General features: G+C 36.4%; 1 protein-coding gene across 8 annotated transcripts in view; it reads left to right on the top strand.

Moving 5' to 3' along the window:
- Positions 1-26,218, top strand: part of ANKRD44 (ankyrin repeat domain 44) — a 139,433-nt gene that overhangs the window by 50,980 nt on the left and 62,235 nt on the right. For all 8 annotated transcript variants that reach the window (XM_087882129.1, XM_034429972.3, XM_087882128.1 and 5 more), the window contains exons 3-6: positions 8,671-8,749; positions 17,959-18,029; positions 23,862-24,062; positions 24,326-24,413. In XM_087882129.1, the coding sequence (XP_087738255.1) occupies positions 8,671-8,749; positions 17,959-18,029; positions 23,862-24,062; positions 24,326-24,413 (439 nt within the window). The remainder of the gene's footprint in view (positions 1-8,670; positions 8,750-17,958; positions 18,030-23,861; positions 24,063-24,325; positions 24,414-26,218) is intronic.

Genomic DNA, 26,218 nt, shown 5'->3' with positions numbered 1-26,218 from the left:
AAAGTGATAGAGTTGCCTTTCTTGAAAAGATGTAATTGGTTGGTTCTCTTTTAAGTTTCTTTATTCAAGAAAGAGCAAATAAGAAAAGTAATTGCTTGTCATTTAGATTAGCTTGCATTTAAACATCTAGGTTGTTCTCCAGTCCTGATCTGGAATAAAGCAAATGAGCCCTGATGAGTTCATGCATGTTTTCTCTCACTTTAGATATTTGTAAAGCAGGGCGAAGAGAAAGATTCAGGGTTTGGTTTGGCAATGCATTTTTAATGGCAATAGAACTCTTATTACATAGGTCTTCTGAAGATAATGAAAATAAAACAATTAAACGCAATAGAATTTTGCTACATAGCATATAATAAAACAGAATTTAAAAACATGGATGGATGAATAGATAAAACTGTCATCCCATATTTAAAGTATCTTTTATTCTTTGTATGAAAATATACTAAATATACTTTTCAAACTTTAAATAATAGGACATTTAGATATAAGCTAAAGTTCTCACAGCATGAGAATATTTAGGTCTTGTGTGTTTCCTATGGACTCTCTTTTGTTAGGTCAGGTAGAGCAATAGCAAATTTATGATGGTTGAATTTCTTATCATTCTTATTAGTAAGGACTAGGAGTAGAGCTTAGAACAAACTCTACTAGCTACTTAACAAGCCAGTGATTCTGATTTATTTTACAACCTAAGTTTATTTTAAAGCACAGAATAGTTCACAATAAGGAAAGAAGTGAGTCAACGTTGTGTAGTTATCATATTTATTTAATTTATTTGTAGAATATATCTTTAAAAATCTGGGCTGGGAGAAAGAGAAATTAAATTAAAATTGCTGGGAGAAACATTAATAGACTTGGATATTTTAAAGATACCACTTTGATAGCAAGAAGTGAGGAAGACTAAATTATAATAATTATAAATTATTATGGGTAAAAGAGTACAAAAGTTGGTCTGTTATCTCATATTTAAAAAGTCCTTAAGATTATGTCAAGCAATGCCAATCCAATGGAAACAAGAAAATGCAAAGTTGAAGCAATGAAAAAGTGGGCTCAAAATTTCACAAGGTTGGTGACTAAAGCTATGATATGCAAAGATCAAGCAGCCTTGAGTCTTCGGAGAAAGGCGGCATACAAGTTGAACAAATAAATACAAGTTGAACAAATAAATATCTGCTACTTGAGCAAAAAATATGACAGAACTAGACAAAATGTGAAATTATAAAGATATCACACTAATGAGTATTGTCATAGTTTCTTTAATTGCAGTATGTGACTATAACAACTGGACAGTCAGAAAGGCTGAATGAAGAAAAATTTATGCCTTTGAATTGTAATGCTGGACAAAATTCTTCAGGATACTTTGGACCACAGAATGAACAAATAATTCAATACTAGGTGAAATCAGGGGTGAAATGCTCCCGGTTCAGACCAGATTGCCTGATCAGGTAGGGATGGCGGAGGGTGGTTCAGAGAACTGGTAGCAAAAATCCCTGCCCCCCCCCATGCCCAGCTGAGCCACACGATCATCAGAGGCTTTTTTTTTTTCTTTTAAAAGCATTTTTTCTACAACCTCTTCCAATGAAAAAATACTTTTAAAAGTAAAAAAAAAAAAAAGCCTCTGATGATCGCGCGGCTCAGCTGGGATCATCAGAGGCTTTTCAAAGCATTTTTTTTCTGCAACCTCTTGGCCGAAGAGGTGGTAAAAAAAATGCTTTGAAAAGTCTCTGATGATCCCAGCTGAGTTCCCTGATCGGCAGAGAGGCTTTTCAAAGCATTAGAAAAAATGCTTTGAAAAGTTAAAAAAAAAAAAAGTTGGCCACACCCACCCAGTCACATTACTCCCCCCACCAAGCCACGCCCACAGAACCAGTAGTAGCAGATTTTACATTTCACCCCTGGGTGAAATGAAATTGGGTCACTCACTGGAAGTGCTAGTAATGAAGTTAAAACTTTAAAAACTTGGATACATATCATGAAAACAAGGGTCATTGGAGAAGATGCAGATGCATGGAAAATTGAAAGCAATCAGAAGAGCCTTATAAAAGATAAGGGCTTAGATGCTATTACTCATGCACAAGCGGGAGCATACAAGAAATCAAGCAGTTACTGACAGACAATCCTGGCGAAAGGAAGTCCATCAGGTCTTGAAGAATCTGAACTGACTGACTGACTGAACAACAGCCACAACATGCAATTCAGAAGTTAGAGAAAATGGAATTGATATGTAAAACTGGCTTTTACATATTTTCACAAAATATACTGAACTATGGTTTATATGCTGCCCAGAGTTGCTTTGTAGAGTGAAATGGGCGGCATATAAATTTAATAAATAAAATAAAATAAAAATATTTTAAGCAGGATTGGTGAATAAAGCACAGCAACTTTGTTCAGACATCAACAACCTTGTTCAGAATACCTGAAAACCAAACAATGCACATTAAGTTTTATTGTGAGGGTGAATCCATTTCTCTTTCCAGATGTAGAGGAGCAGAGGAGAGGCAAGAATATATTAGCAGCTAAGCTTGCTTAGGGATTGCAAAAGTTCATGGATCTAATATTTAATATTAAACACAAAAGTAGGTCAATACTAAAAAGTTGTTGAGACTCTAAGAGAAGAGCAGCAAAAATGATTAAGGGACTGGAGGCTAAAACATATGAAGAACGGTTGCTTGAACTAGGTTTCAAAAGAAGGACTAGGGGTGACATAATAGCAGCGTTCCAATAACTCAGGGGTTGTCACAAAGAAGAGGGAGTCAAGCTATTCTCCAAAGCACCTGAGGGCAGGATAAGAAGCAATGGATGAAAACTAATCAAGGAGAGAAGCAACTTAGAACTAAGGAGAAATTTCCTGACAGAACAATTAATCAGTGGAACAACTTGCTTCCAGAGGTTGTGAATGTTCCAATACTGGAAGTTTTTCAGAAGAGATTGGATAACCATTTGTCTGAAGTGGTGTAGGGCAGGGGTGTCAAACTCAAGGCCCAGGGGCCAGATCCGGCCCGCAGGGTACTTAGATCCGACCCTCAGGGCCGCTCTGGAAACAGCGAAGGACCGGCCTGTGGTGCTTCTGCCAGTGTGTGGCCCTCCTGAGCTTCGTTTTCACTGGCAGAGGGTTGCAGGAGGCTGTGGCAGCTGAAAATGGAGTTCGGGAGCCCGTTTTTGCTGGCAGAGCATTTGGGCCGCCACAGGTACCCGTGACACGAGTGATGTCGAGCTGGCTATGCCCATCCTGGCCCCCCAAGGTCAAACACAACCCTGATGCGGCCCTCAATGAAATTGAGTTTGTCACCCCTGGTGTAGGGTTTCCTGCCTAAGCAGGGGGTGGCACTAGAAGACCTCCAATGTCCCTTCTAACTCTGTTATTCTATTTCTAAGTGTGAGTAGATGATCACATTCTGTATGCATGTGTAGGAGACTTCTATTTGAGTGATCCTGGCCATTATGTAATTTTTTTTAGGGCTTTCTAATTGTCTCTTTCTTACTGCATAGTCAATGCTGTTTGCTGTTTCAACCTACCGGTATGTGAAAAAAAATCTTACTTTTTACTGATGAAGGACTGGTGTTGGGTTGTAATTCTCAAAACCAGTAAGGTGTGATTTTGGGCTTCCTGCAATGATAATGATCTTTGCTGCATAATGTCGTAAAAAGAATAGATATAGCATTTGTTTCCTTTCCTAATGTGAATTTGTGTAGAAATACAGTGTGATTATATGTAAAGAGTGTTTCATTATGAATTTACTTGGTTTAGCTTGTTCTTGCTGATTCAAATATGTCAATTGCTCTATTTTTTCCTCAAAAATTTCTCTCTGTACGTCTTACCTCATGGTCCTGGTTGTTCATGCATGTGGTTTCATAGACTAAATATCCACAGAGAATAAGGGGACTTAGAATTCCTCATAGTGAATTTATACAGCTCAAATATATGGGCTTAATCTAACAATAGTTTAGAGACCTGGCTGGTTCCCATTATTGTAAATCTAAATTTCACTGAAAGTCAATATTTCATGGCTGTAATTAATATTAAGTTTGTTTTATATTGACAGGTCATTTTTCTCATTTATTCTTTGCACAGTCTAAAATCCATTGTATCTTATGAGGATTTATTTGGTTATCCTGAGCCTCAGGGAATATGAAGCTGCCATAAATTGGCAGTTAGTGTAAGGGTTTATAGGATTTTTTTCAATATTTTAAGATGGATGGACCAATTTTGAGATTGAGCCACTTTGTGTCCTGAATTTAGAGCAGGTGGGTTTCATATTTTGGAGCTATGATCCAGCCCCTAAATTTATTTTGGCTGTATTCTCTTCTACTGATATTTGGCTATAGTGTTCTGTTATCAACAGTGTCAAAGTATTTTCGTGACTCTTGTGCTCGTATGTAGATGTATTTCCCTAATTGGTAAACACTAGCAATAGACTTTTTGATCCTGCTTGAACTACCACTTCAGAAATGCAGTCAGTATGTTAATGTTTTTGTTTTTCCTGCTTTTGAAAAGTGCATGCAGTTTTCTTGGCAATGTTGGAAAATTGGTTATTTTCACTTCATTACAGAATAATTGAAAATCCATGTAAAGAATAGCTTTTCACAATTTAGGGCCCACTGGCTGGACACTATTAAAGGTGACACTGGGATGACCATGGTGAATCTGAAGGAGGCGGTGCAAGAAAGAGGGGCATGGAGAGTGTTGATCCACATAGTGGTCAAAGGTCGGACATGACTAAATGGCTGACGACGACCATTTAAAACTCTCCACTTTAGTTGGATTCTAGTTCCCATAATTCCGTATTGATCAATATTCTAGTCCAACATATTTGGATTTAACTAGATAAAGGAAGATACGTTTAAATGATTGAATAATACCCATATGCAGTTGTCCTTCGTTCATTGTTCTTACGATTTTCTCAGCAAAAGTTATCTTCCTCATGTATCAGTCTGCTTTTTTTTTTTAAGCACAAACTTATACAACAATTCAAAATACTTTTACTGAAGGTTGAAATAAGTGTAGCTATTGTTTTGGGCCATCCTTTTTTTAGTTTGTTTAAGATCTGTTTAAAACATACCATGCTTATTTTAATAAGGTGAGCTGTCCTTCCTCTGCAATCAACTTTCTTTCATTCAATTATTTGTGTAAGCTAGAATCTTTCAAAATATTTATGAAGGAAAAGAGATGTCTTCAATATATGAGCCCTGATATTTCTTTTTTCTGTCCTTTTGATATACAACTTGATAACTTCTACATATTGCAAATTGGTCTCCAGTTGCCACTCACTTTTGAATATCTGGCCTATTTTAACTGATAGTAAAAACGCCAAGTAGGATTAGGCCTACCGGTAATTAATAGAAGGATTAATAAAAGGTTATCAGGAAATGCCAGTGCTGTAGGCTAGATTGGGGAGATATGAGAAGGAAGGCAATATAAAATATTTCTATATTGTTGGCAAGAAAATACAAAGGCATGTGCATATCATCATCAAGAGTCAAGTGCAACTTGTGAGAATGTTTGATTGATTAGTTTTTAATTTTATTTGAGCTTAATGCTATATCTAGGATGTCCACATACAGTATTCCTAAAATATGATCTACAGTAAAAGTGCTGCAACTTTAATGAAACTCAGAATATCTGTTTCTAGCTAATGGCTACCTTTGTAGTTTCTGCTTTGAGCTCTGTGATTCAAGAAAGCCCCAGATGGTAGATTTAAGGATAGTACTAACTTATTGAGGTATAGACGTTCTGCAGTGATGCAGTGTAACATATTTCCAGATAATTTCAGAAATTTAGACTTATTTTTTTAAACCATATAAGTGAGATACTTTAATAATGACAGGAAAAATTGAGTTTGTTCTGATTAGGCCTTAGTACCCACTGACAAATTTTGGATTTACTTGTTTACTAGTATCTTCTGACACTGTTTTCTTCTAGTGCTTTCCAAACACACAAAAAAACAAAACATGGTGCTAGAAGGTGAGTTAGGACCCTATAGGGGTAGGATTCTATTGTGTAATGGATTGGAGATAGTCGGACGTATAGTTTTCTTGTTTTTCTTGCCTTTGGTTTTACAGTATCCTGGAACCATCCAGAATTGTGCTTTATAAGATGGGCATTTGCATAAATCTTTTAAATAAATGAATAAATAGCCACATAAATTAGTAAAAGAAACAGTAGGGAATGGCTCCTTTCCCCTTGCCTTTACCTTCAGAGCAACTGTACTGATTGGACACAAAGCAGAAGGCAAACAGGTAGACAATAGCATTCTGGAGAGAGATCTACTACAGGTTGGGGCATTGAGGACATTCAAGTAGTCCTCAATTTACAACAGTTCATTTAATCACCATTCAGAGTTACAAGAGCACTGAAAAAAGTGACAGCCATTTTTCACACTTACGACTGCTGCAACATCCCCATAGCCACATGATCAAAATTCAGATGCTTGGTAACTGGTTCCATATTTATGACAGTTGCAGTGTGCTAGAGCCTTGTGATCCCCTTTTGCAACCTTCTGACAAGCAAATTCAATGGGAAAGTCAGGTTCACTTAACAACCATGTCGCTAACTTAACAACTGCGATGATTCACTTAACAACTGTGGCAAGAAAGTTCATAAAAAGGGACAAAACTTAAATGTCGCAATTAGCAACATAAATTTTGGGCTCAATTGTGGTCGTAAATCAAGGACTAGCTGTATTGCCAAGTAGGTAACAAAGCCTGCAGACAGCACTCATTTAGAAATTCCAATGCATATAAATATGGTAAAACTAATGTAAATAATGGAGTGCTGCTTACTCACCATGGAAATACACATGAATTATTAGTAGTATTAGCACCATAGGGACAGGCTGTTTTAGGATCAAAGACAGGAGGAGAACTAGACGGACCTCATAGCAGTTCATAGGCCACAACGCACACATAGAGATACCAGTTTCATTTGGATCCTAATGTACATAACAAGCTCATTTTATGGGGGAACTGCCTAATTCACCATATGCCTGTTATTTGCAGAGTATAAGGCAGGTGCTTTCTTATTTTAAAAAGATAGTATTTACAACGCAGTCCAATTTCTCTGAGATTAATTCAAGCTACCATCCTCAGCAACATGATATAGATATAATTTAAACACAGTGTTGTTTCCAAATTTGACCTCCATGCACAAAACGATTTGTAGCATTTTGCAAACTAATAATAATAAAAAAATAGTCCTAAATTCTCTCCCCTGAGAATTGAAACCAGACCTAGTTACAAATAGTTCAAGTGGAATAAAGAGTTGAAATCAAAAGCAGCATAGTGGGAAAAAACTGTGGGAGCTGTGTAAACTACCTTAGAGCTTCATCTCAGGTTCACTAAACAAACAAGGTGCTCTATAGGCGAGCTTGAGTCCCACCAAACATTTCTTGTGGCATCCAAATAGATGCTACCTGCAAGAGAAGGAAAGGGCCATAAACTAAATTCTACCTGTTGTGGAACTGTGTTGTTACATCATTTTGGAAAAATGGAATAATAAGAATAAGGAGTCTGGTTTTTTTAACACTTTTAAGTGTTAAAAGTGCAAGAAAGAACAAGAACAAAATAAAAAAATAGATGGTACACAATGCATAGATATTCTCTTTTAAACTTTCAAGTAGCAGTTCATAAATTTAAATATTCCATTGGCTGTTTTTGGTCACATAATTTGCAAATGTGTTGTTTCTATAAGAAAAATTAACATTCTCTTCAAACAATAAGTGCATTTTTGTATTTAATAATCTTAAACTTTGATGAGATACCAGCCATCATTAACTAATTAAAATCCAGATGGCAATTTAAATTCAACTCAGCCCCCAAAGTATAAACTACATGTCTTTGATCTTTATGCTTAAAGTCTTAAGCAGATAAAATGATATCAGGAACACACTATATACCTGCAGTAATTACAACTGTGTTGTCTCATTTGCAGATTAATCTTCCTTCAAATCCACTGTTTTAGATCAAAAGGTAAAGTCCCAACAGTATAACAACATATCAGAGGCCCAAGGAAGGAAACTCTGAATTTGATTTCAATTAAAGGAAGGTGGGAAGTCATTGACTTTCTAAAGATTGGCTGCATAGACCCAACTTCCTCACTCCTGTCCCACTAGCAATGCCATATCACTTTGCATAATCCATCATTTATAAAATAACAAGGCAATTTCTGAAGGTCTTTCTTGGTCCTCAAGTCAGTACTGTAGGGGTAACAAATATCAGTACCACACATAGGGAAGCTGTCATTATGATGCTGATTATTTGTTAACGGAGGTAAAGGCAGCTGGAGCAAGAAAAAGTGTGACACAGAAGTCTCCACCTGTCATTCTGTATTCTGCATTGATTTCAAGAGTAAATAAGCCCTAACCATTCTTTTACCACTGACTTAAGCCTGCAGAAAGAGTCAGTTTAGTGTATCGATTAAGGCATCAGGCTAAACTTTGAGTGGGTGACTTCAGGCCATTCTCAGCCTAGGAAATCATTTCTAAAAAACCTTACCAAGAAAACTTCAGGGGCTAAACCAAATAGTTGCCAGGAGTCAACACTATCTCAAAGACACCCCCTCTCTCTTAAAAAAAAAAAAAAAGGTCTACACCACTTCAAAATTACGGTCTTAACCTCCTAGTTCCCATGGCACAAGATCTGCATTGACCTTTTAAAACCATTTTTTCTTTTTTTTAGGACACGGAGAAGCGCACCCCGCTTCATGTTGCTGCTTTCTTGGGAGATGCAGAAATTATTGAGCTCCTTATCTTGTCCGGTACGTTTCTTTTGTGTTAGACAATTATGAATGCAAAATAATTGACATGCTCATAAATGCTACAGAGTGAAATGCCTCATTTGGTAATGCAAACTAAGAGGTTTAATACAGTATATGTAATACCGTACATCAGTTGCTACATCTGCCTCTCCCGGCTTGTACCCTCCATATATATTGAATTTCAATTTCCATGCCAGCTGGGATTTACTGGAGTTGAATATGTGAGGGCCACCAGGATAGGAAAGCCTGCAATATATGTCTGGGTTTGTAACTGCACAATGTTTTTTTGTTGTTGTTGTTGAAAGCATTCTAAATACTACTTTTTCCAGTGTTCAATCTGTAGCAACTTGGCACTGTCAAATGTTAAGCTACTCTAAAATACTGCTTTGGCTCACAAAATGGTTTTTGTAGCTGATTACATGTTAATGCCAGAGTGTTAGCCATATAACTGTAAAAAATGAACAGTAATGCCATTTTTTTTCATAACCCAACATAAAGACTGGATATAGTGTTATGAAGGACTCAGTGGAAAGCTTATTTTATTTAATCACTTTGAAAAGTTGGTTATATTCTCTGTTGCTGGAATGCCTTGAAAAACTGTGGTTCTGAAAGCAGCTTTTTGCAATAATGTGTACTCTGGAGTTTGGACTTCTGATTACACTACTCTGAGCTATTGTGGAGAGTTTACTCTGAGCCTTAGGCAGGGTTTATGGACAGTGGTGGGATTCAAGTAATTTAACAACCGGTTCTCTGCCCTAATGATTTCTTCCAACAACCAGTTTGCCAAACTGCTCAGAAAATTAACAACCAGTTCTCCTGAAGTGGTGCGAACTGGCTGAATCCCACCACTGTTTATGGAGTTGTTGCTAGCGCAACTAGTGGGCACAAGGTTGTAATCACCTGGTACAAGACTAGGCTTTGAGACAATTCTTGCCCTATTCTAGTAATATGTGCCAGCCAAATATTTCTGATGGCATTTAGCTCTTAATAAATGGCTATCTCCATCCAAATATCACTAATTCTAAATCCTTTCTAGAAGTCCAGAATTTCGTAACTACCTATGTCTAAAAAATAAGGAACGTTCCATTATCATATAAAAAGAAGGCAACCATTTGTTTCCAATATACAAGTCTGTAAATATTTTCACAGCCCTCTTTTTGACTTGTGCAGTATACAGGTCCTCAATGAAAGGCAGGTTGGTAGCAATTGTTTTTTCTGCAGTTCTAAATATCCTCTGAAGTCTGTGTCTGTCTTCTTGGGTTGCAGAACCAAACCAGACAGTTATAGAGGTGCAGATGACAGACTCAATAATTCCTCTGTAGAACTGTATCAGTAGCTCCTTGGGCAGTTTGAGCTTTCTGAGTTGGTGCAGAAAGAACATTCTTTGTTGTGCTTTTTTGATCACATTTTTGATGTTAGCTGTCCATTTTAGATCTTGCAATATGGTAGAACCTAGAAATTTGAAGGTCTCTACTGTTGATACTGTGTTGTCTAGTATTGTGAAAGGTGGAAGTACGGAAGGGTTTTTCCTAAAGACTACCACAATTTCTACGGTTTTAAGTATGTTCAGTTCCAAATTGTTCCGGTCGCACCACGAGGCTAGTCGTTCAACCTCCCGTCTGTATGTGGATTCATCATTGTCTCAAATGTTTCTTTCAAGTATTCGATAGATCTAAATGGGCATTTTAACACTCAACACTGTCAAACTATTTACTAAGTCTGCACTACTATTAATCTTCTCATCATTCCTACCACCCATCTCCTTCCATTTATGACTTTATGACTGTAACTTTGTTGCTTGGATCCTTATGATTTATATTGATATTGTTTCCTGATTGCTTATTTGTACCCTATGACTATCATTAAGTGTTGTACCTTATGATTCTTGATGAACATATCTTTTCTTTTATGTACACTGAGAGCATATGCACCAAGACAAATTCCTTGTGTGTCCAATCATACTTGGCCAATAAAAAATTCTATTCTATTCTATTCTATTCTATTCTATTCTATTCTATTCTATTCTATTCTATTCTATTCTATTCTATTCTATTCTATTTTTAAAGCACTGTAAAGCGGTATATAAGTCTAAGTGCTATTGCTATTATCTGAAGTAGGCAACTTTCTTACAGTAAAGAGCTGTACAGTTTCAAAATGTATATATTTGATCCTGGAGGCTGGAGGCGTGTTGCTGATAATGCCATGGGGCTCAATTTGGAAGGATAAGGGATGAAGAAAACCCCATTTTACTCCTCAACCTTGGGAAAGGTTTCCCAACCAAATTGGGAAAGTCAGACGTTGCTGAGATTAACCATGATCCATACAGACCTCTGAGAAGACAAAACACAGGTTGCTCATCCTTGCTTTATGTAGATGTAGCATCTTTCTAACTTCTTACTACTATACAGCATGGTATCACATGAGAAATCTTGGCTAGAATTTTAACATTTTGATGCATTTGTTCAATTCTTGCAGATTCCAAATATGAAAGCATTTGTACCATGGCTGATTGTAGAGACAGGTAATTTGTGCAATGTCAGATTAATTATAGTTCCTCCAGATTTATTAAATATTTTTATTAGCTATCAAAACTCAAGTCATATGTTTTGAAGACAAAAAAAATCCTATTTTAGGATATCCTATTTTGGGTATTTTAGAATGAAACTGGGCTTGTGGGCTGGTTCAGCGCTCTGTGTTTTTTTAAAAGTTTGAATAAATAAAAGTTTTTTTATTCTACAATTAAAATAGTTGTATTAAAAACTTAATAACATTCTATCAGTTTTATAAAAATGTATGGTCATTACTTTTTCACTAATGAGCCTAGCTGCTTAATGTTATTCAAACGAGATAAAATAATGGGAGAAAACAAATAAAATTAAGCAATGGAATAGAAAATCTATACAATTGGGGGAGCACCAAATTTTTTTGTTAAAATTATTTCTTTCCTATTATGAATAATTGATATGCGGCCAAGAGTTATTCTTCTTCAAATAAGAGCAGATACTCAAAAGAGAAAACCAAAAGCTAATTCTGAATGTGAAAATTCACACATCTACTTAATAATACTTTATTGTTTAACTATTAGGCAGCCCTTACAGTGAATGTATTTGTATTAGCAGAGCACCATAGATAGAAGACATAACACATATATTACAGCATTTGAATGTCAATTGTATAAGAAAGAGATATCTGTTATCTGGACTGCATATTAGACAAATGACCTATTGGGATCGTTATATTAAAACAGCATATTTCATATGCGATCAGAATGCAAAACTTACATATAACTTGGCCCTTTATTTGTCCAAAACAGTACAGTTGAGAACTGCATATGTGGATCTGATTGGGTTAAATTGTGACACGGAAATATGATTTGCATTTTCTTATTGCTTTTATTCCATTGTTAATGTAGGATCTTATTACTGTGTGTTTTATGTTTTGTATTCTGATATGGCTTAATGGCTAATCAATATAGTATTACATTATTTCTGAGAAAAGATAAAAGATAAGCTTAGGAAAAATATAGAGTACAAAGTTAAGAAAAACAAACTTTTTAATAGTTGATGCTAAGAAGAAAAGATAAAGAAAAAGCACAGTAGATAAGAGAAGAAAAAGAAAATATTTAAAGAAGCGACTTCCGATCTTCTTTGCAGAAGTTACAAAAACATACTTATTGTCACTCTCTCCTGTGAATGTTATATCACTGTCTAGGCTATTTCTTAAACTGAGGATTTCTGTCAGAAAAGTACAAAACTCAGGTCTAATGAGTCTGATTAGTGAAGCATAAAATAAGACGATTGAATGTTTTCCCATGACTGGATCCCCATTGTTGTCTTCAAGTTACTTTGAAGAGGGGCCATAGTTCACTGATTGCACGTTCACCCCTTAACATTAACTATTGAAAAGATGCTTGGGAGTGGATTAAATAAATTGCGATTGTACCTTAAGAGACAGAAGGAAGAACTGCAGCCAGTGCAACTGTCTGACAAGTGATATCTCAGTCTACAGAATAAATGTGGGTGGAGAAAGGACCTTCCCTAGTTTGGGGAAGAGTAAAAGTAAGGTAGGGAAGAGGTGCTTTCAGATTTGCAAGATTCTGTTATTATAATCTTCCAATAAAAGTAGTATAAGACTCAGGGTTCTGGTTTCCCATCTGGACTACTTTGAAGGTCTTATAGTGGTAGATCAGAAATATCCCAATCTGTGCATTGATTTGATTTATGTGAAAGATATATATGTAAACATATGAGTCTAGGCCAGTGATGGCAAACCTTTTAGACACCGAGTGCCCAAACCATGCACGTGCATGGCCAAACCAAACGGTGTGTGCAAGTGCAGACATGAGCTGACATGCACAGCAGAGACCCAAAAACTGGTGGGAGGCGGGGCATCCCAATACTGACAGCGCGGCAAGAGGTAAGATCTTTTTCTTTCATGAGCTTCTGTTTCATCGTTTGCAGGGAAACAGAAGCTCATGAAAGAAACGCCATCACCCGCCAGACCTGGGGTGATGGTGCACATGCCAGCAGAGAGGGCTCTAGGCTTACAACAGTTAAAAACATTAGTACTTAAATAATAATAATAATAATCAACCAAGTACAAAGACATTGAGGTCAGGGGTGGGTTTCAAAACCCGTTGCTCCTGGCTCGCTCATGGGTGTGCATGCACGACGCTTCTGCGCAGAAGCATCCGGGCGGGTGGATGGAGCCTCCCACGCCGCCACTACCGGTTCTCCCGATTCGGGGCGAACCGGTAGCAATCCACCACTGATTGAGGTCTAACTCAACAACTTCCCAACATAAAAATAATAGAAGCCAGGCTTACTTAACACTTTAATTTAAGGCTTGGTGGAGCAGCCAGGTCTTTAAGGCCTTAAAGAAGGCAAACAGGAGTAAGGCCATCCAGATCTTGGGAGTAACTATGTCCCATAGGAGAGATGCCATAACAGAGAAGGCACATTTCCTGGATCCCATCAGATCACAGTGTTTAATAGAAGAGACCTGGAGCATGTCCACTTTATCAGTTCTTGTAGTTCAGGCAAAATAATTGAAGATAGGTGGTTCCACCAATTTTCTGCTTCTGTGCCATGTGTAGAGCTACCACCTCCAAAGTAGAAAAGGCAGGGCTAGATGAAGTGATAGTTAGAACTCAGCATAAAGCATCCTTGCACATTTCCCCTCCTACACATCCTCTTTTCTCCCAGAAAACATCCCAATTGGAAAAGAAGGAGAATTAGAGTATGGAGGAATAATATCTGCAGGAAATTGCTTCTAACTTAGTGCTTCATAGTTATTACAGTCAGTCCTTGACTTAACAACCACAATTGGAATTGGAATTTTGATTGCTAAGTGATATGATTGTTAACCAAATTACTAGACTTGATTTTACTGTGATTGTTAAGTGAATCATCCAATTATTAAGCAAATCATAACAGTTGTTAAGTGAATCATGCTGCTGTTAAACAAATCTTGCTTCCCCTATTGACATTGCTTGTCAGAAACTCACTGGGAAAGTCACAAACCATGATTATAAGTAACAGCTTTAAGGGTGCGACATAAGTCATTTTTTCCCATACCTTCATAACTTCAAATCACTGTTAAATAAATAGCAATAGCAATAGCACTTAGACTTATATACCGCTTCACAGTGCTTTACAGCCCTCTCTAACTGGTTTACACAGTCAGCATATTGCCCCCAACAATTTGGGTCCTCATTTTACCAACCTTAGAAGGATGGAATTGACCTTCCTCCCAAGATAGTGTGTAAGGATTGTGGAGATAATGAATATGAACCCATTGGGATGCTTGAAATATGTTTTCTGGATGTCAAGCTTTGTTTTGTGCTTCAGTATTGGTGAAGACATTGGTGCAAACATTGAAATACTATATTCAAAGACCTATTTTAGAGAACATTTCCTTCTAAAGTAGTAATTTAAGTTATCCTCAAAGGAAATGGGTGGCATACAAATGAAATCAATAAAGTAACAGATTAATAAATATGTATATCAATTAATAAATACATCTTCCTTTTTTGACCTGGCAGGACAACCCAATCATGTTTTTGAGGTTTGGTCAATGCTGCCTTTTTGTGTTTGTGTGTGTTTTCTGGTTGCTTTCTTCCTGCGAAACTCTGAAGTGCCATTATTTATCAAGGACATCACTGTTTGTACCCCTTTTGAGTAATACAAGGTTATGACTCATAAATTTCTTTGCTGTAGTGCCTCTCTCTATCAAACTAATGCATTTTCGTTTATTAAAAATAGGTCTACATTTTGGATGATGCTTCATAAAGGATGGATTGGTTGAATACTGATCAGCATAAACAGCAAACAGCAAAACTCCTCAAATCTTTTCTGTTCATTTTTTATATTTAAAGTAACGCAAGAAGGATTTATAACCTGTAGCAGTCTTGCTGGGGAGGTTAGACCCTGCAAAAAGAATTGGCCCATTGAATTTCCCTCAAGGCTCAGGAGAGACATTTGGTGAAATATGTTCATAGTTAGTCTTGTGGCACATGAACTGGTGCACCAGCAGTACAAATAAACATAGCATGTAATGAATAAAGCATATGTCCTTTGCATTGAGACATATCAGGAATGGGCCTCTGGGTTACCATTAAACAGAAATTATTCAGAGTTAATTCAGAAGACCAGCAGCCAGATGTCTCAAAACAGCACGGTGAAACTGTAGCCAGCGTGACTGTTTATGTAGGTTGAAGCTGTCAGACTGAGATTGTGAGGCGGGGGATAAAAGGATTTTGGAAATCCTGCTTGGATTTATATACAATCAAATCACAGAACCCGTGTTTTCACATCAGGGATTTACGGTTCGATACCTGAATTATTTAGCATCAAAAGGCCCCTACAAAAAGTTGCCTGTTCTCTAAGGCTAGCAGCCATTTCTCTAATTTTTAAAATTGAAAACCATTTGGGCGAGACAGATATCTATCAGGAGCATGCTGCAAAGAGAGAAAGTCTACCCTTCTCCCCTTTCTGCCACCCTGACAAAAATAGCACTTGCTTACATAAAATTAGTTTTGGCACAAAGGAGACTTCCCCCACCCTACCCCCAATGTTAATTTATTTATGTATCTGATTAAATTTTTATACCATCAAGGGCCACGGTCTCATAGTGGTATAAATCTCCCCTCCATGTTGGCTGTGCCCCTGTTGAAATCACCCCATCAGCACAGCTTTAAAATTAATAAAGAACCATGTTATGATATGATTATTAGCTACACAATTCAGAGCAGATTAGGTTGCTTGATTCTTGCTAGCTTTGGGCCAAAGGCGGTGTTCAGCAGCACAGCAAACTTCAAAGAGAAGCTTGGCTCTTTGAAGCTGCTAAAATGAATGTCTGAGCACATCTGCAGGACGCTTAATATTGGTTAGGACTGTGTTAGATTTGTTAAAGGGTGAGCTGCATAGTGTCAGTTCTACCCTGAGATTCCAAAGAGTTACAAGTGCTCTGATTAGCATGGTCCCTAGTCCCCAATTCAGTACCGTGCTATCAAATACAGAATATCAGCCAGATAATCAGGAAGGAGGACTTGGTTTATGGATTCATGCTCTTCTGTCAACCAACACTGTCTTGTCCCTGAGTGTGAGGTGCAGAAGCAGATTTCTGAGAGTTGCTGGTTGAGACTTATGGAAGTTGTAACCTAAAATATGTTGCCTAATAGTGGTCCAGAGGAATTTTATGTAACAGAGCCATGTTCTTTGAGCCAGCAAGGCAGTATAATATCAGGGTGACATGATTTTAAAATAAAAGGTAATTAATTTGAATGGCTCTTTTGCAGCAGTGGGAAAGGTTCCATTCTTAATCAGAAATTCTGAATAGTTGCTTTTAAAATACATCAATGAAATTGGATGTGCAGATAACTTCTCCACGTTAGATAAACAGCACCTTGCAAATTTGCAAAGGCGGGGGATGTGGAAACCAGATCTGATTAACAAGGCATCTACTATACTTCTGTGGTTTGTTTAGAAACGTGTTTCATTTCCCAGAAAAATTTACCCCTTATATTTTCAAATATTGCAGTCAAGCAATCAGTAAAAATGTGAATTCCCTTCTTTTTCTTTTTAAAAAAAAGATATTATATCCAAACTACGTAGAGTATTGGGCCTATTGATGACAAAAAGATTTCTTCCATTTTCTGTTTAAATCTTATTAAACAACAATAGGACACAAGAAATAGAAAACACAACATTGGAAAAACAGCCTATTCACAGAATGGAAGGGATTTGGGGTGGAATGAAGAAAATAAGTAATATTGATAAGGACCGTCTTTTATTTAAAAAAATAGTAGAATGAGGATTCTACTAATAGAATAGGGAAAAGTCACTTAGCTGAGATGGGCGGTTATAAAAATTGAATGAATGAATGAACGAAGGAATGTCCAGCTTATTTTAGGTTTTAGACAATGAATCCAATATAGCAATAAAATGCTGTCTCAGTGGAGGTATGAATTCTGGACCTTCCCCTGCTTCTCCGCTTTCTCATTTGCTCCAGGTATAGATTTGGAAGGCAGTTGGCCAGGGCACATGAACTAAATTCTTGTATAAGTATGGATAGCCACAGAATAGGATGTGTATGAGCAGCATCAGTCGCAACAATGTAAATGATAGAACTGCCTGGTCTTTGACAGTGTTCCAAGCAAACTGCTGATGCCATTCATGATTTTTTAGTAACTGGTTAAAGCATTAGGTTAGAAACCGTGCGACGGTGAGTTCTAGTCCTGCCTTAGGGCCAGTCACTCAGCCCAATCCACCTCACAGGGTTGTTTTGTGGGGAAAATAAGAGGGGAAGGAAAGAGTATTAGGTATGATTATTTATAAAAATAATAAAGGCAATCAATCAACCAATCAATAGCTCTGATTACATTTTCGATGCCTTTGATCATTTTCAAAATAGTATTCTTTGGATATTTCCATCCCTGGCCTCGTTAGGTCTTTCCTTCTGCTAGTTTTCTCTGTAGGAGGTATTAATTCAAGAAAGTCAGACCTTTTTGCTTCTCTTTCCTGCTCAACTCTCCAGGATTATTTTGGGAGTTGGCAAGGTTACTTTGCCTTCGTTATCAGCCATCTTGAAACAAATGTCAAAAATCGGGCAGTATGGTCTGGAACACATTCCATATTGCATGCTGTTCTGTTTACCAAACCTCACTGTTGTGTGAGGTGGTATTTAAGAGATGTCCATTTGATTTGCAGGAGCCCGTGTCAATGCCAAGGACAACATGTGGCTGACCCCTCTCCACCGAGCTGTTGCTTCAAGGAGTGAAGTGAGTAATACAGCCAATGCTTCAGCAATATGTGCTTCAGAAGTTTCAACTTTAAAACATGCACTACTGTTACTTCATCTCTTGTACACATATCCATAAAGGAGTGACTCAATATAATTGTCTATGTAATTCCAAGTTAGGTGTCTTGAATAATGGGCTACTATGTATATATTTAATGTGTTAAATATATTTAATATATTTAAGGAGGCATATTTGGGGGTGGGGGGGAGGAAAGGAGGAAGTGGGTATATGCTGCATTGGAGGTTATGTAGTGTAACATTCACCATTAGGTCTGTTGTGTTCTGTATTGTCAACTTATTCATGTGCCAGGAAGATGCAGCTCACTTGTATCCATAAGGCCCCAATAAACATTCTGTCTTCCTGTCAGCTTGAGACTTCCAAAGGGTTTATAAATAAAATTACAGCACAAGCTTCTTTACATTAACCATTTAGTGACTAAATAAAAACATTTTCCATTTTCCCAGAATTCTTTGTGGCCCTGGTAATGATTGCATTGTATTCTTTGATGTGGTTATCATTTTTGTCTATGACACAGATGAATAAATGCTGAGTTTAACCTAAAAAAGGCTAGCAAGCAAAGCTTGTGTGGTTTAGATGCACATATCTGGTTTACTTAATAGATTTTGTACCATGAAATATAACTCCATAGTCACTAATAGAAAGCATAAATGTAGGAAATACAAACACTTACTTGAGAAGAGAAATAGAATTAAAAGTTGATATCACATGCTGATCCATAATTTTGCTTTTGGACAGGCCTGAACAGTACTAAACATTCACCAAGTTCCATTGTTGCTAGCAGGGAAACTAATTGAAATCTATTTGAAAGTTTTAAGGTTTCCAGAGGCTTGAAGAGCATAGATGTTTTCAAGAAACAGAAACTGATATTTTCTTTCTTTCATAATTACGAATCCAGAAATTGTACTGGATCCCAGCCTTCACTTTGCCAAAACAACTGGAAAGAAGAGAACTTCCATTATCCTTCCTTTACTTTCTTTGTACACAAGGGGCAAAGGCTGGTGGATAAGTTGCAAATAAATACCACTTAAAAAGTAACAGGTCTAAGAGAAATGCTTGGCAATGTGATTACAAAGCACATTAACTTAATCAGTTCAACCCAGCCCTATTTTAGACAGTATGGTTACCTACATTGTAGTCAGTGGCAGAAAGAGAGATATTCTCCGTAAAAGCACCCTGAACTATTTATTTCTTAAAGCAGAACTATGTACTTGCCAAACTGGCTTGATGTTGTCAGGTTGTTGACCAATACTGTCTTGTTACCAGTCTTGAAATAAGATTGCCAGGACTACTTCAATTGAAATTAGGAAATCATCCACAATTTATTAATCTCTATTTTGGTGCTAGGAAAGAAAACATGAACCAAAGTACCTTGAGCCACTCTTGCTTACGATTTATTTCCTGAGTTGTATTAGGAGTGCACAAGTTGTCTGTAAAAAAAAGGGAAATGGATCCAAAGCATGCATTTGGTAAAGTAAGAGAGACTATAGAGAACGCTTTGTAGTTGTTTTAATCAATGGTAGAATCTTTTCCAACCGTGTTTTATTAAAAGGCCTCAGTTTCCATGTATGATAACTTACTTTATCAGATCAAAAAGGCATCTGATGGAGTGAGCTACAGTTCACAACAGTTTGTTTGTTTGTTTTTTTAAAAATAAAACTTGTTAACCAGTAAAGTGTTATCAGATTCTGGATTTATAGAGAATGCTGAAACTTCAGCGATATTGCTTGGATACTCTTGAGGGAACAATCCAGGAAAAACAGTTATTTCTGTAACTATCTCTCTCTCTGATGGAGGCTTTGAAATTGATTGAGGAAATATACAGGAAATAAAGTGTTCGAGTTTCTAGGAATTAGCTTCTGTTTAGTTTGCTCTCATGCTGGTGTCAAAATGGAATAGAACCAGCGTACTGAAATCTCTTCTGCTGGTTTCAAACCCCTGAAGCAACCATTACAATCCCATTGGTGAGCATCCTCTTTCAAGTCCCAGTAAGCTCAGCAACAGTGCTGTTGCCACAGCATGCAGAAGACCTCTCCACCCCCTTCTTTTCCCATTCTTCTTTCACAGATGAAACAACTACAACTGCCTGCCATCTCTCCACCACTCCTGTTGCTTCTAGGATCTCTGGGAATGAGCCAGCTACTACCATCACCACCTTGTTGAGTTCTGTACTTAAGACCTCAGGAAGGTGGTCTACCATGCAAGGAGCCATTAATTCCACTGAATAGGGAAGCCACCAGAGGGACAGAGGGAATGTGACAAAATGTCCACATTCCACTGTTTCAGAAGCAGAAGAAATGACATCTTTGCCTTTGTTAATTGACCACTTTGTGAACCTTGGGCTCAGAGCAAAACTTATTTTTAACATGCTGATTGATACATTTAAAATCCCTAATGATTTTAGCTATAAATAGAATTAATCATTTATAATGTTCTTCACTTTAGCTAGCAGTTTTCTAAAGTCAGACTCTCTTTGAAGAAAGAACACTTTCGCTAAAAGCGATTTCATTTAAAAAATACTCAGGAATAGTCACTTACTGCCTTCCAACATCCTTGCAGAAAACATTCCTGCACTTTCCTGTAAAAGGAAAAGTTATGTGATGTGATGAGCCAGTAAAACATGGCATAACTTTACCTTTAATGGAATGTTCCCAAGAGATTAGGATACCTGCTTAGAACAGGACTATATTAAAGAGAGACAGCAGTGTGCCAGAAAGTAGTGTCGTGAAGGTTTGATTGTACACATTCTCCTCCCCTCCAATCATTTCTTATCAAAATATTGAAAATAATGCCCACTCCAACAAAACCTGTCTGACAAGTTTCCTTAGGTCTACTCTTTGCAAGTCAATTCCATCTTATCCTGTCTGGAGTTATTTTTTTAAATAGCTCAGAATGGTATTTTTTTTATACTTAATATCCTATCCCCTCTTTTGTTTTACTCACTGAAGACTTAATAAGTGAGAGAAATAACCAGGAGTAGCTAAATTTTCATTTATAATGTGCTCCCATTCTAAGCTGCCATTTTGCAGGGTGTTTTCATTTTCCAAAGTTGGGTCTACACAATTCATGCTAATGAATTGGCTGTTGAGAACGTCTTCTTTTTCAAAAGTTGCCAGCTTGGCTTTTCTCCAAAGATTGGTAGAATTGCTTTTGCAACTATCTGGGTCCTTGCCAAGCCTAAGGGGATGAATTCTTAGAATTTGTTTCTAAATCTGAGTACTCTTTGGCTGCTACAGTTTTGGAGTTTCCCAGCTGTTGGCTTCTGGTAAAAGTCCACTGAAGGGGATTTCTAATAAACTACAAATCCTTGAAAAGAAAGGAAGGTAGATAGAAATTGCCACTCCTTGGTTCATATTAATGGCATAATTTAACATCTATTTCAAAAGAAAAGCGATAAAGCTACGAGCTTGACATAGAAGGTATTGGACTTGTTTTACCTGCCAAACCTGTTGGTTTCTATTGAATGTGTTTAGATGGTTTGTAATCTGTCTCAAATATAGTTGAACAGTTAAAAGTATTCACATACTTTTTTTGATTGTTTTTGCAGCTCAGTTATATTTCTGTAGCTCACATATATATGTATATGTAGATTGATCATCATTCTGCTTTAAGCATATAATGAGTCTGAAGGGCCAATTAAAAGAACAGTGGAGCCACACTGTTGGTACAAGTCCTGAAAGCTGCATGTTTTCCACTATACCTATTGTCAGTCATGCATTGTGGGCAGATGTCTGCATGTCAAAAGTCTTCATGTAGCAGTCTTAGTCAGTGGGGAAACCACATAACTATATAGCCAAATAATGTCCATGTGAATAAAGTCATTGATTACAGATAATTTTCCCAGGTAAAATCGAAGTTATCTCAAGCTGAAAAGAATATGCTGTGGTTCATTTAATCCTTTGCAATGGCAGCAGAAGCAAAGTTGTAGTGACTCAACTCATTCACACAAGGCCAGAATTCTTCAGAAGGCTACTGAAACAGCTAACTACTATATAATCTAGATTAAACCAGTAAAAATGTACTTTTATTTTGCCATTTTTACGCCCCCCCAATCCCTTAAAAAGGATTTTAAGTGACCCACAACTTTCCTCACTGCTTCTGCCACTCACACTGCTGAGAAACATTGTCTTTTATTTTTTTTGTAAATTTTTTTTATTTTTTCCAACATAAACATAAAACATAATTTTTTTTTCCAGAATGAAGTCTTGGTCCGGTCACAAATGGGTACACTAATTTAACAAATGAAAAACAAACAATTTTAACATAAATTTCAACATCTTAATTAATCTTTTTATTATCTCATCATACATCCTAATCTCCTACTAAAACAAATCTCCTTTTTATATTCAATTATAAATTCAATTATAAATCGAAATTCAAAACCGCTTTATCTAAATTTTTTATCCCTTGCTCCTTTTAGCATCAACATTAAACACAAAAACAATCTATTCTATTAATCTATATATTTACCTAACAATTTTGTCACCACAAATCTTAATTTCAAAATATATACAACTCAATTTTTATTTCAATTTATTAATCAAAATTTCTTTCTATTTTTCTTGTTTTCTAAACCCAATCTATCCTGTTATATTCTTAAACTTTTAACAGAAATCTCAAAATTTACCATTTCATTTTAATTATCACCCAACATTTTCTTTTTCACCCCTTATTAATAATTATTCTTCAATATATTCTCCTCATTCTCCTCCATTACTCCACCTATTATTTGGCTGATTTCCAGCATAGCATATTTTGGCTGAGTTTTCAGCATATTATCCTCCTTAACTCCCCCTTTTATTTGGCTGATTAACAGCATTTTTTGTTTTACCTGATTAACAGCATTTTCCTCCTCGACTCCACCTAATATTTGGCTGATTTCCAGCATTTCATTATTTGGCTGATTTCTGCTGAAAAACATTGTCAATCAGTGTCCCTTCAGCTGATCAATCATCAAGCAGCTAAGACTGTTCAGTCAGTGCCTCATCTCCCCTTTTCTTTTTTATTTGCATGTTGTACGGTATGTATTTGATTGGTAATTTCTTCCAAAAAATTGGAAAGTTATCTGGCCAAGTAGAGGGAGCTACAAAGCCACCAAGGCTTTGTCCCTTGGTACTTTTTAAAAAGTTAATAATAGCGTATCAGTCCGAAGCAATGACAGCTGATTCTCTGTGGGAGGAAGGAGAGGCTAGATTGAGCTAAGGAATTTGGAGGGAGGGTAAACAGAAGAATTCCTACCAGTGGAAAATTGACAAGCCCTCCAGAGCTGTCAGCCTAACAAAAGAGAAACCATTTAAAGTGTGATTTCACTTAATGGGTGTAGAGTACACATTTGAAAGTGTTTTCAGTTACTTAATAGTCCAAATCTAAGCCTACTGATAAGTAGTCTCCACTAGGTTGGATTTAATTTTGAATAAACATGATTGAATATTTAGTCTGGGAATGATGGAGTTTGCAATCCAGGCTGGAGAAGTATTGGAGAAGTATGATTACAGGAAATCGTACAGTAATATGAATTTATCTCAAAGCAGGATGTCGACCGTAGCATTTTCTTCCATATTGAGCACTGTTGGATTTAAACATTTCAGTCAAGCTAGAGGAACATTTCTATAGCTATTCAACACAGTATGCATAAAGGTAATGGAGTCCATTTTACTTTACAGGAGAGAAGTAATATATATATATATTACTATATATATATTATATAGGCAATTGTTCAGTATAAGATTTGTAAATATAATCTATAGTGTCTAATAAATGCTTTCCTTGTGATTTCATTGTGCGATCTTCTAGGAAGCCGTACAAGTATTGATTAAGCATTCAGCTGACGTCAATGCCAGAGACAAGAACTGGCAGACACCCCTACATGTTGCAGCTGCAAATAAAGCTGTGAAGTGTGCTGAAGTGATAATTCCACTTCTGAGTAGTGTCAATGTCTCCGACAGAGGAGGTCGGACAGCATTACACCATGCAGCTCTGAATGGCCATGTTGAAGTGAGTGCCTTAATAACATTGTTCTTTTACTTTGAAATCTGTCTGGTCTGGCAAAATCATTTCCCTTTATGTGATGTGAGCTGAACACCGGACTCAGAAGTGTTCTGCTAATTTGCATCCAATGGATTGGGTAAAATGAATAAATAATCAATCAATAAATAAAAGTAAACACATTTGTGAAGTACAAATCAACATTAACTGAATTGTTGCATAACCTATAACTGTTAACTGATGTACATTTGGGGGCTGTTTGCTTGTTTTAGATGGTGAGTTTACTTTTGGCTAAAGGAGCAAATATTAATGCCTTCGACAAAAGAGACCGAAGAGCTTTACATTGGGCAGCATACAAGGGTAAGAGAGTTTTTTTTTCTTCTTGTTAGCAAAATGTCTGTAAGATGATTGGCAATTACAGTCATAATAATTACAATACTCAAGCTCTTTCCTTAATTTAATAAGCATATTTCTTGTAGTACTTTGAATTTCTTCTGTTGTTTGACATATTCTTCTAGTGCTGATGTTTGATAATTTATTTCTGTTTGTATCTTAGGGTTAATTAAATCCCTTTAAAGGTTTATGTCATATTTTAAGGAGAAAAAGTTAAATGTCTTTAAATTAAAAATAATATTTGCTCACTGTTCATTTGAATATTTTTAAAATATTTCAAACTAAGTGGTTATTCAACTCTTGTATGATTCAGAGTTCATGTAGTAATAAATGAAATATGCATCAGAGCCATTGCAGGTATCAGTGAAACTTTCTGTAGAGACCTCAGCATCTTCCTTCACAGAAAGTAGACTCAATCTTACCTCGGTCAAGCTGAAGTCGACATATGTTATCAACAATTGGATTTTTTAAGAAGAACCCTCAAGGATACTAACTTTGAAAAAATCATGATTTTTTTTAAAACTACAGTATGTTGAAATTACAAGTAGAAAAGGGATCCTATCTTTGAACTGAATCATATCTATAATTTATATCGGAGAGAGCATGTAATTTATTGTGTATAGAACTTCATCTTATAAAATAGACTAAGGAAACTATTCTTTAGAAATGTTACTTTCAATTAGCTCTCTCTTGATCAGGAATCCATGTGTTTTGCTGAAAGACTGTTCCCTTTTGGTGACTTACAAAAGAGTTCTCTCTATGTTAGTTGAAAGGCAAAAATGTGTAAAACATATGGAAAAAGATCAAGGTCATTAGTACATGGAGCTCATCTTTTAGATTTAACAACCATATTCTGCTGCACAAAGAAGACTTTTCCTCTTAATTGATACTTTTCTTTGCAAAGCTTTGTAGGCAAGTCAGCTGAAAATGGTTGGGGCAGTTTTTGAAGAAATTACTGATATAAGTTTGATGTTGTCATTACGCAGTGATGCTGGTTCAGGAACTGCAGTTTGCAGAAATGCAAGATGATTTATCTATAGAGGCAAACACTCTTAAAAATAAGTGTAGGTCCATTCTTCAAAAAATATCCTCCAGTATGTGCAATATTAAAATAATTTGTTTCCTCCTGTACTTGTAAGTCAAATGTGTGTTTTTCTGCTTTAATTGTAATATTTAGTTTCTTTTAGTTCCCTGTAGTGTCCAACTTTCAACATAATTTGTTTCCTCATGTACTTGTAAGTCGAATTTGTGTTTTTCTGCTTTAATTGTAATATTTAGTTCCTCCAACTTTCAACATTCCAGCCTGTCAATTTTTTTTAAAATTCAAAATGAAAGGTTTTTTCCACGGAGAATTCCAAATTCTTATTTGAAATCTGTTTGTAACTTTCCAAAATCAATGTTTTAATTAGCCTTTTGCTGTTTATTAAACCTGTATTTAAAGCTTATTTTGGTAAGGATTGAAGGAAACTCACCTGTTTTTTTCAGATTTGCCAATCCAGTAGTTCCTTATACCTGAAGAGCAGTTAACAAGCAATTTTTAAAAGTGATTAACAAAGGAAGTATGAGAACCCAGTTTTAAAGTTGTCAACCATGGTTTGAGAAAGTGGCTATTCCCTTCTCTCCCAAATCTCTAAACCCACTGGAGATTGCTGTCTTGTGAACTCCTTGCAAGGAACAGCTGTATTGAGCACTTGTCAGCAATTCCAAATCCTTTCCTTCTCCAGAAAGGAATTACAAAGAGCTGATCTACATGGTGCATTTTATTTTGCTGT

Source organism: Pantherophis guttatus, chromosome 1, assembly GCF_059756535.1.
Source record: "Pantherophis guttatus breed Tessera chromosome 1, ASM5975653v1, whole genome shotgun sequence".
NCBI classification, from domain to species: domain Eukaryota; kingdom Metazoa; phylum Chordata; class Lepidosauria; order Squamata; family Colubridae; genus Pantherophis; species Pantherophis guttatus.
Note: the sequence above shows the minus strand (reverse complement) of the source record. Positions and strands in the feature narration are given on the sequence as shown.